This window comes from Diceros bicornis, chromosome 2 (genome assembly GCF_020826845.1).
Source record: "Diceros bicornis minor isolate mBicDic1 chromosome 2, mDicBic1.mat.cur, whole genome shotgun sequence".
NCBI lineage: Eukaryota > Metazoa > Chordata > Mammalia > Perissodactyla > Rhinocerotidae > Diceros > Diceros bicornis.
The window spans coordinates 21,063,477-21,074,948 of record NC_080741.1 but is presented as its reverse complement, the minus strand read 5'-3'; the positions used below and the strand labels follow the sequence as shown (position 1 = coordinate 21,074,948).

The following is an 11,472-nucleotide window of genomic DNA, read 5'->3' as shown; positions in this document are numbered from 1 at the left end:
AAATGAACAGGAGAGAAGATAAATTCCAGTCTTCTGCAAGGACATTTCGGTCCCCTACTTAACGGAGTGGGAGGTATCTAGTCCAACTGTTTCCTAAAGATTTTCAACCAAGCTTCCTGTTTCCACCCCCACTTCCAGAGTTACTTGGTCTGCCAATTCCTGAGCCTTTGGAGAATTCTGCAGTATAAATTGTTTTTTTTCTCAGCTTTCCATGTTGCTGCCTTAGGCTTCAGCTCATTTGTTCTGCTAAATCAGGTACCACTTGTTCTTCTCTGCACTAACTTCCAAATTTTGTTACTGTTTGTTCTAGGTGTTAGGAATAAAATGATGACCAAGATGGATGTGATTCCTGTTCTCATGGAGCTTATGTTCCAGTGTAGGAGACAAAAAAAGAATAAACAAATGAATAGAAAAATAGCAAATTGTGATGAATGTGATGGGAGACACTCATGTAACAAGATATTAACACTGAAGTTTCAACTGAGGCTCTGAGATATTGATTTTGCCTTCCAAAAGAGGTGCTGGACTCTTGCTAATCAAAGTGGGGTGCATGGAACATCACCATCACCCTGGAACTTCTCAGAAATGCAGAATCTTGCGCTCCACCCTAGACCCACTGGTGATTTATGTGCACGTGAAAGATTGAGAAGCACTGTACTAGAATCGTATAAAAAGTTTCAAAGGCTTTAACTCAAAGTTGTTAAGGCCATCTTACAGCAACACCAGCCAAATAAGTTGTTTTACAACTGTCTCGAACATCTTACCCACATTGTGTTGGAGAAAAAATTATTCATAACATTTGTTAAAGATGGTAAAGAAGACTTGATTCCAGAGGGACTATTACAATGGAGGTTTTGCTGTAGGGGAGAGAGATTGGGCTCAACTCTGAATACACCAAGGACAAGTGAAGATTTATAGCCAAGGAGCAAGGCTGGGGTCAGTGGATGGAAAATTACTAAGAGGAAACGTCAAGGCTAGAGGATTCTTGCTGAAGGCAGGCCAGGGTGATCAGATATCAAGGGTGGGGGATTTACGCTAAACTAACCCAGCAGGATTCTTGCTGAAATTGGACTAAGCAGGCAAGGTTGGGGCCTAGTCAAAGAGAAGACTCAGAGGAGCTGACTCAAGTTTGGTCAAGGAGAGAGTCTTTGTCAATTGAAAAAATATCAAGAAGTGGAAAAACAGGGAAATTATTTTGTGAGAAGTATTTCTTTGGAGAGACCCTTATGTAGTACTCATCATCCCACATCCCACCATCAGAGAAAGGGGTAGTGTGTGCCCCTCACTTCAAACTTTTATGGAAGCATTTGGATGACTCACATCTGAGAAAAGGAGAGTGATCCATGGCAACAAGGTTGAGGGCTGTATCTAATAAATAACTTTGTTCTCTTTTGGTGGCAGGTCAAAGATATTTAATTCCAGGACCCAGGTATGGAACCTGAGGTAGAAATATTGGCCTGAGGTCATTGTAAAAGGGATCCTGCCCAGAAGAGCAGTTGACAAGGTGAAGAACCCACAGTAAGGGCCCCGAGTTGTGCTGAAGACAGAAGGGCAGGGGAGGATTGAAGGGGGTCCTGGGAGTTGCAGTTGAAGAGCCTCCCAAGAATGTGTGAATAGGAGTACACCTGGGAGGACAGCTCATGACCGCAATGTGGAGGGATAGAGAGCAGTGAGTTCAATGAGGAGTGAGCCTGGAAGATGCTTTGGATCTCAAGAACCTCAAGGTCCCACTGTGGGAATACAGTGACATACCAGGTGACAACAGCACTTACAGGTGGACAGGGTTGGGGGACCAGAACAGGAACAGGGAAGGGAACAGTGGACACTACCTGCCAGCTGGCCAGGATTTGCTTGCAACTATATGAGAGACACATCTGAAAGCTCCCAGAAGTACTTGGGTGGCAGTTTGCAGCAGCAGGAGGTCCTACACGAGAAGAGGAGGACACGAACTAGTGAAATTTGGACTGTTACTGTTAATATAAACAGTTTGGATTCAGAGGCCAACAAGATTTGGGAAAACTTAAGGTAGCTCATACCCAAATGCTACACTACAGGTATAATCAGTCATTCATTCATTAAACACAAATCTATTAAGCACCTATGAGGCACTGAGGTAACAATGGACAAGACACAGTCACTGCTCTGAAGCATATTGGTGAAGAAGTCCCCAGCCAAGGAGCTACAGACAAGAAACAGGCACTCTTGTAGAGTTAAGCGGTAGGATCAAATGATATGCAGGGTGCAATGGGAGTGTGTAGGAGTCCTGTGTTCATTCCTAGGCAGTGGGTCTCAAACTTTCGTATGCATATGAATCACTTGGGGATCTTGTCAAAATGCAGACTCTGATTCAGGAGATCTAGGGTTAGGCCTAAGATTCTGCATTCCTTATAAGCTCCCAGGACCAGGAGATGCTAATGCTGCTGGTCTGTAGACCATAGGATTAGCGAGGTTCTAAAGAGCACCTAATCAATCTTGCAAAAATAAATAAATAAATAATCCCATATACCTCTTTCTTTAATACCTAAGATTTTAGCAATAAAGACAAATTTACATTCTGGTAATGATTACCCAGGTTATTGTACCTATGTGTAGTCTGGGATGCACCAATATTAATGTTCTTTGGTGATCCAACTAAGGGAAGACATATATCATTTCCACGTGCAGTGTGATTGCATTTTGTATTTAAAAAAATTCAGGGATAATAGTGTGGAGGAACATGACTTTATAAGCCTCATTGTGACAAGCAATTTCTATACCCTGAATTGCATGCACATTATTATTCTTTTAGATAACATCAGCTACCACCTCCATCAGACTCCCCCACCCTTACCCCCAGTGGTGGTTTTCACAGGAGGTGGTAGTGAGAATTGGGTGACTTACCCAGATAAATACCTCAGGCCTGGGCCTTTCCATCAGAACCCAAGAAAAGTATTTGAGGACCATCTGAAGCACCGTGTTTTCTGGCCACATAACTTCCACCCAGGCAAAGGAGTCAAATGGGAAAGGTGGGTTGGATCACTTCTTTATGCCAAGGGCTATCACCTGCTGAGGGAGGCCTAGCCGGATCATACATCTGCTCTCAGTTACGTCCTTAATTTTCAAACCACCAGGCATTAGAGGGGAGCACATTAGCCTGTCCCCTCCATCCTCCTAGCTAGGCAAAGCTATTTTACTTGAAGAAAAAATGTATTTCCCTTATTGCTAAAATCATATTATTAGTTTCATACAGAATTATAAGTAGCACGACCACTAATTTTAAAGTTCCATCAGGGTTGAACCATTGCTTTCCCCTCCTTAAGAGGAAATACCTCTTTCTTCCTCTTCTGGGTTGGTGTTAGTCCTCTCAGAAAGAGCAAAGCATGGCTGCTGAGGGGAAGATGGGAGGAAATCAAGTCCTGAGGAGAAGGCCACACAGCTCCAAAGGCCTGCCCCTAAATCCATCAGAAACGGTAAGATTGCTGGGGGCGTTTTATGTTTCTATTAAAGGAAGAGTTTGCAGTTAAATCCCGAGTGGAAACTCAAGATGGGAAGAAAGGAGACAGAGTTGGTGGAAGATCCATCCCAAACCACAGTTGCATTGACGACAGAGACTAGCAGGTTATGCTTGAGGGCAGGTTTGTGAAGGACTGTGATTTTGGAGATTCTTGGTGTGTGGGGGTGGGGGTCCCTGTTCCAAGTTTGAGACTCCTCCCTCCTCACCTGGAAAGGAACAAGGTGTTAGTGGCAGAAGAAGGAGGGAGGAGGTATTGGGTAGAGCCAGCTGTGGTTTCCAGCCCAGGGCTTAAAGAAAGGGCTGATCTGCCATGAGCTAAGAATACTGATAGTGCCAAGATCAGAAGACTGCAGCTGGATAAGAGGAACTGGGTGAGGGAGAGTTTGGAAGCAACGTAATATCAAGTGGAGATGTTACTGAGAAGACAGAACTTGGTGGGAGGCCCATTTGAAGCTTGATAACGGCAGGCACTCCCTCATGGAAGAGACACGACAAGAAACGAGAAGGGCCTGGGGGAAACCAGCACCCCTGGGGAAGTATTTTAAAATGTGGATCTGATGGAAGCACCAAAAGTGCTCCAGCAAACAGGGTATCTATCCTTCAAACTCCACCTGAGAAATCCCTCCATGGTCGTGTCTCTACCTTCGCCCACACCAATGGCCCACAAAGTGAGGTCCCCAGACCAGCAGCTTCAGCATCACCAGGGGAGTTGTTAGAAAGGCAACATCTCGCTCCTTACCCCAGACTTGCCGGATTAGAAACTCTGAGGGTGGGGCCAGCGACCTGCTTTAGCAAGCGAAGCGCTTTAACAAGCACTTCAGGGGATTCTGATGCAGGTTCATGTTTGGCCTAAACTACGCAAAAAAAAGAGTTTTTCATAAGTGGAGGACAAGTGTACCACTTGCAGAGTTATTGTGAAATTTAAGAAATCAAAAGTACTTGGAACCGGAGAGCAGACGGCATATAAGTTGTATGGCTCATAGAGCCATTAGAAACATCAGAGTTGTTGAATTGTGGTTGTAATGGGGACATGGGGGGATTTTGAACGTGGATTTTTGGGAAAGTAAAAATGCACCACGTGCAGATGTGAGATAATTAGTCCTTACGAGATGGGGGCACCAAGAAAACGTTGTCATATGAAGTAGTACGAGTGTTTTAATCACGAAGAACAGTGGAATGTTGGTGCTGTGTAAACTTGTCCTGATGAGCAATGGCAAATACCTCCCTTTCCTCTCTCCTGATTTCATTTAAAGCTGTCCTTGGGGGAGCAGGAGACTGGGCCAATATCCACAGACCTAGTGGGATGAGAGTGATTTCTCAGTGGAATTCATAATAAAAAATGGTTTCTGTTTTCTGGGCTAGCTGCTTTTCCGCCATCCTAACTGCCTGCCCTTTGCTTTATATCTGGGCTGGATTAATTCCCAGAGAATGGAGTCATTTGTCTGATGGGAACTCTCAGCACTGATTGGAAGGAGGAAGAGAAGGGGATTAGCGGGGTTTTAGTTTTTGTCCTGATGCAATTGGGAAACCCTGTCAGCTCAAAGGTATCCTGGAGACACATTTTCTCTTTTCCTTTCCTGTTTCTCATCCTAAATTTAACGCTTGGGTCCCATTCTTTTCTCTTTGCCTTTTCCCTTTAATAAATGTGTATTGGCATGCATTAATGAAATACCTACTGTGTGCAGCACAGTGCTAGATGGCTTCACAAACCTGCATTTTCATCTTGTCTTCTCCAACTTGAAAAGGAGCAAACTGTAAAATATCTCTTTCTTCACCCTCTCGTCACTGTTTTTTCTGGCTTTAGTTTTGTCTCTTTTATGTTGCTCTTCAAGTGAAAAAATTGAGACTCTCTATATTTTAAGCTATTTGTGAAAAAGCAGGTAATTCTTAGAAATCAAAGAGAACACACAAATATCCTTTCACAGTGGGATTGCAGGCTTGATCTATGACTTTCCTGGGTTAGTGGTTTCTGTTGGCTATTTTTCTATTGAATAGGGGAAATGGGGTGGGAGTGGGTTGCACAAATAACACGTAATCGCTTCCATTCTTTATTGTGCTATTTTGCAGGAGGCAGAACAGATCTCTTAACGCTGGCAGCAAATACTTTGGGCTCTTTTGGTCCTTATAGATGTACACTGTGGCCCCCAGAAGACTGGTCAGCTGCCTTTCACCAAGGCAGCTGAGTCATAGTGGCAATCAGGACAGCGCTCCTCCAGGCTGAGATGGCAGAGATGTCCATACTGCGAACATGAAGAGACACTGACTCTCATTTGAGAAACAGGGTGTGTAAAATCCCACATCATATTTGTCTTGAACATCGAGAGAAATGGACTACTGCAACATATGTCAAACAGAAACTGAGATCAAGGTAGGGGAAGCAGGAAACTGATATCTACAAATACAACCTCTTTTCAAGATCACTAGATTCATTTCAAAAAGGAAACTTTAAGGGGGAAGTAATGAATATTAGCCTTATTTAGAGAGAATCCAGGATAGGAAGTTGTCAGATTTTCGTGAAGATGGCCCTGGTCTCTAATCTAATCATCTTGGTCTGTAAATTCCTAGCAGCCTAAGTTTGTATTTCTCTTTAACAAGGCAACTCCATGCCTTTCCTTTTTCAGGTTAATCTCTAGAGAGATCCTCAGGAGTCCATTTCTGGATGTAAGCTAAGTGGCTATGCAGTGTACTATTTGGAAACCAAGACTCTGGGGTCCACCTATCTGGTTGGAATCTCTTCTCTGCTTTGTAGCTCTGTGACCTTGGCCAGTTTTTTTTTTTTTTCTTGTGAGGAAGATCAGCTCTGAGCTAACATCTGCCAATCCTCCTCTTTTTGCTGAGGAAGACTGGCCCTGGGCTAACACCTGTGCCCGTCTTCCTCTGCTTGATATGGGACGCCACCACAACATGGCTTGACGAGCAGTGTGTCAGTGCGTGCCCGGGATCCCAACCCCGGGCCACCGAAGCAGAGCGCAGGCACCTAACCGCTATGCCACCGGGCCGGCTCCCCTTGGCTAGTTGTTTACCCTCTCTGAGCCTCAGTTTCCCCACAGGTTGCCGTACGATTACATGAGATAATACATGTCAAGAATTTAGCACAGTGCCTGGCCCAAAGGCCCAATAAGTATTAGATACAATTTATATTTGACATCAGTTAAACTCCTAAGGGAATTTTAGTTGCATTTGTTTCACCAATATTTCTTGTTATGCTCAATCTAGTTGGGACAGAGTTTTTGGTTTGGGGTTTTTTTCTCCCTCCCCATCTCTTCTTATCACTCCCCTCAACCCAGGAAAAGGTGATCATGAAACAACCATTTGAAATGAAATCGGCTTTGTGTTAGTCCGTTGGGAAGAGGCTTTGATCACCAGCCGTGCTTTGTGTGTTTGGGAGGCTGCTGGCTTCTGCCCACGATAAGAGGCGTCTCTGAAGCTTTCAATATTTTTAAAAAGAGAAGCAAAAGGGCAGCTTGTGGATTCCTCGAGGGTGCGTATAAATGGCACCTCTGTCTACTCCCATGCCCTGAGGGCCACCCCACTTTCCAGGGCCTCGGGTTGGCCAAGGTGTCCGGATTTCCAAACTCCTTGTTTTTCTGGGCCATGAGCTGGCAGGGAGTATATAGCACTGTGCCCTTAGCATTCTGGTGGCTCGCAAGCCAGTGCTCCTCTCTGGCCCTCGTTAGAGTCGGCTGTCCCCAGCATACAGAGGAGGACTGGAAAGGCCTCAGTAAGCATGGAGGAGTGCTCCTGGAGGGGGACAGGAGGGCAGGGCCTCCTCCTCTGAGGAGCCTGCCCCAGCAGCATTATGTAAACGATTTCTTGGAATTGCCAGCCTGGCCCTGGTGAGATGGAAGATCACCTTGCAAGTGGGCCTGATGCCAGCCTGACAGATGGCCTGGGCTGCTCGCAGCACAGCCCACATTAGGCCTATCAAGTGTATTCCCTGAAGGCAGGTGGCCCAGCCAGGCACGTCAAGGAGGCTATCAAGGGGGCCAGCTCAGGCCCCCTGCAACACAGGTTCCCCACTTCTGCCTACTCCCTTCCCGGTTCACCCCAATCTGCAGTGCTCTCTCTGAAGGGGAAAAGACCAGCTCTCCCTTTCCACTTGAAAGCAAATCTCTGGGCCTCATGATTTTGCACTGATGTCTGGCCTAGACTCTACATGACAGCCCCTCACAGAAGTGGCCAATGTTTCCATCAAACGAAGCAGCTACTGCAAAGTTTAAAAGGATAATAAAATCGCAGAGCCTACTTCAGGACTTTGTTCAGAAACTCTGTGACTTCTACAGAGAATTAAGAAAATGTTGAACTTTCAAATTTTGTAATTTCATGTCCCCTAAGACTACAGACCACTTATCATGTTCCTTTTTTTTTAGCATGAATCTTTTTTATAATAGTTAGAAAGTAAATGTATAACATGTTTTTCTGTCTTACACTCAGAATAAAGCCTGGGGAAATTTAATGTTCCTGGATTTAGCCTGTGGATTTGAGATAAGGATTCAGGGAGAGAAGCCTTTTAACTCAGAACAGAATCTGTATGCAGCTATTGTACAATTAATGTACAGTATCTGGTTACTGGGCACGTTGCATTATGCATGACAGTGTAAACCAGACGTTTTCAGCGCTGACACTGAGCTCCTTGATATCAATGAAGAGTGAGGTAATCTGCTCATTTTTTTAGAAGTCCTCTAAAACAATGCTTTTCAAGACTGAATGAATCAACACTTTAGAGCTGAGACTCAGCCGAGGCTTGTCTGTGTGTGCTCACAATGATAAGAAATCTAGAAGGAAACAGGGAAAACCTCATGTCATGTCCTCTTTAAGAGCTATAAAAGCTGTCAGAAGAATTAAGATGAAACCTCATGAGAGTTCGTGGGTGTGGAAAGTCACTAGCTAGCTAATATTAACATAGCTTGCAACAGAACGCTGTTGCTGGAAATAGGACAGTCACATCCCTACCACTAAGCAATTTGCATTCTGTGGACCGGCCTCTAAATTCTTCCTGGCTCCGGCTGCCCTTTGGGCATTTCTGGACGCTTTTAGACAGTGTTTGTACTTGGCTGTCTGGTTTCACCAGGAACCCTACTCAAAAGAGGAAGCAGCGAGAACATCTGCTTTGTTTGCAGGAAAATGATCGAGCTACAAACAAATCTTTAGGCATCTGAGGAATCGTGAAGCTTCTCGATTTCATATGGTTGCTGACAGGGAGGGGCAGACAAGGCCCTTCTTGCATTCCTCACCATGGATAATCTGTTGCCTCAGTCTAGATTCTCTTATTTCAAAAAACATCCTCTCCATGCAATTAGGAAATATTTATCGACGCTGAGAAACCAAAAAGCCGAAGAACAGGTATTATTTTGTTTGTATTATCTTTAAGCTTAACGGGTGTTTGCTTTTGGGTGTTGCTTTTATGTCACTTGGTGATTTCGTTTCTGCTAGTTTACGTGTTTATAGGTCAGCTCTTGTCTGTGGCTGTTCAGACTTGACAGAGGAGCAAGCAGGCTTGTGAGGATTTATTTGAACCTGGAACATTTGGATCCTGAGATTAAGCTCAATTCTGTAATAAAATCATGTGCTTTTCTTTCTTTTGAATAGCTAGACTAAACTACTCTATCAGAGCTCAACTGTGGATTCCATGATAATTTTCCAGGGCCTCAAATACAAATTTTAAAACTATTAATATCTTGACAAAGAAAACTATCAGGCCCTAGAAATACACTTGACTTCTTGTATGTATTTATGGCTATGTTAAGATCACCAGAATTTGCAAAACAAAAAACATTTTGTAGACTGTAAATGTGATCATCTTAAACAGATCACTAATGAGCTGTGAAGATCATTCTGAAGTAATTAGTTTTTTGGTGGCAAGTAGGGGATAGAGCACTGCAGTTTTCAGTCTTTTTAGCCAATCAAAAGTTAGGATTTCTAGTAGTAAACTCTAGCATGTGGGAGTATAAGTATTAAAAAAACTGTTACAATGTCTGATCACTTCTTGTTTAAAACCATGCATTCATTTTACTGTTTTGAGATTTATATCATTCCATCCCTTACAATTATAAAAAAGGCATTTCTAAAATCTGCTTTTCTGAATTCTACCAGATTGTTAGAAGAAATAGCTGTATATGATCCATTAAAATCTGGTGGTTCATTTAGGAAGAAGTATGGCAGTGGTAAAGGACAAATGTACAGCCACATCGAAGACCTAGAGTCATAAATTGTTCGGGCATCATGCTTGTCACCAGAACTGCAAAACTGGGTAGGAGATATTAGCAGTGTCCTGTATTTGAATGAGATGACCTACTTAATAAAACACTTCCGGGAAATGAAAGCAAAGGTCAGCAGACAGAAAACCCTCTAGTGACAGGTTTCCCAAAAAGTCAATGCAAAATTTGGAAAAATGAAAATCATTACTACTGTTCCAGAGGAAACTGCTTTTATGCTGTGCTTTAGTGATTTGACAAGAGCTGGAAATTCAGACTGTGCTCACGAAGGGGGTTAGGCCGGCCTGGTTTATCTCTTCCTTAGGCAAGGTGTCATGATTACAAGAAAATCTCTTGATTTCTAAGTCTTAGCATGTGCTTGTTTTTGAAGAGGAAAGCCAGAGACCCAAGTGGTGGTGCTCTGAGTTGTCTTCCACACTCACTAAGTCCACGTCCATAGGCTTCTTCAGGCCTCGTTATGGGGGAAGAGGGGTGTGAGCAACGGGGAGGGGGAGGTGGCTGAAAGGATAGAGCTGGACCTGTGGGACGTGGACTAAGTGATTTTTTTTTTCCTGTTCTCAGTATTATAAGTTTTCAGAGGTGTGGCTATATTGCTTGTATGTTTATTATTATTATTAGGGTTTTTTTAAAATGTTACAAAAGGCATTCTTAAGAACATTAGAATTTAACATGGATCCTCTGACTTGGACTGAGTGGAGGGTCCCCTCCCAAGTTTACAACCATTTGGGATCACCTGGGAACAGCTATGAGCATTGTGCTGATTTCTTAACTTCCTATATAAATTAATGGAGAAATGAGAAAGATAGCATATTCACTTCCTTTTTGAAACCAATTAACAGCTCTGCAGACATAATGTCTCACAGAATTAAAGAAATGAGGTCAGAGTCAATCATGGCTAACCTTGGAAAGCTTGTTGGAAAGTTATAAAGGAGGTTAATAATGTCTATAATTTTAGGACCTGCATATTGGTTGTCTCTAATCCTTACATTCATGTAAGATGGATTCTCATTATAAAGGGGAGGGAAGTGAGACTTAGAGACCTCAAGAGGTCTTGTCCAAGGCCACTCAGCTAGAACGTACTGAAGGAAGATTTGAACTCCTGCCTGCTTGGCTATAAACTTGATCCGTTTTACCATGTTTGGTCTCTGAACATCCTAGTGATAGCAACACAGCAAACTGCTAACCTTTCTCCTAGAGAGTATTTCCAACACTTCAGATAGTCACATACCACTGTCATAATTCTTACCATAAGTGTTTACCACCTGTATGATTAACTCCTTAATATTTTTCTATATTTGCATTTAAATCACTCACTTTTTAAACATAAGTTTGTCTAGAAAGAAATTTTATATTACTACCATAAATGGAAAAACACTGTCATTTGCCATAAATAGAAGAGAAGCATAAATATAATAAAAGCAAAATAATATTAAATTCTAGCTAGATACTGTTACCTGTGAAACCTCTGAGCCTGAAACCTGCTCTGTTTGTTAAGAAGGGAGAATAGTTTAAGAGATTAGCCATCCTAGTAGTTAATTGCAAAATTCTCCCGGGCAAGGACGGAAGGAAATTAAAAGATAGACAATTTTCTCAATTCCGAGTAATTCATTGTTATTTAACGCAGTGTCTGCATGTCACCTAAAATCTTCTCCCACTCCATCTATGTCATTGGGTACTACCAATGTTGTGTTCACACACTTGGAGAATAGTGTCCCAGACACAGCACCTGCTTCTCCACCTCTGTGCATTCAAACATACTCCTCC

General features: G+C 43.1%; 1 protein-coding gene across 2 annotated transcripts in view; it reads left to right on the top strand.

The window, feature by feature from the left end:
• Positions 1-8,713: 8,713 nt before the first annotated feature.
• ATP2C1 (ATPase secretory pathway Ca2+ transporting 1) overlaps positions 8,714-11,472 on the top strand; it is a 144,512-nt gene continuing 141,753 nt past the window's right edge. For both annotated transcript variants that reach the window (XM_058553233.1, XM_058553200.1), the window contains exon 1: positions 8,714-8,836. In XM_058553233.1, the coding sequence (XP_058409216.1) occupies positions 8,729-8,836 (108 nt within the window). In that variant the 5' untranslated portion in view covers positions 8,714-8,728. The remainder of the gene's footprint in view (positions 8,837-11,472) is intronic.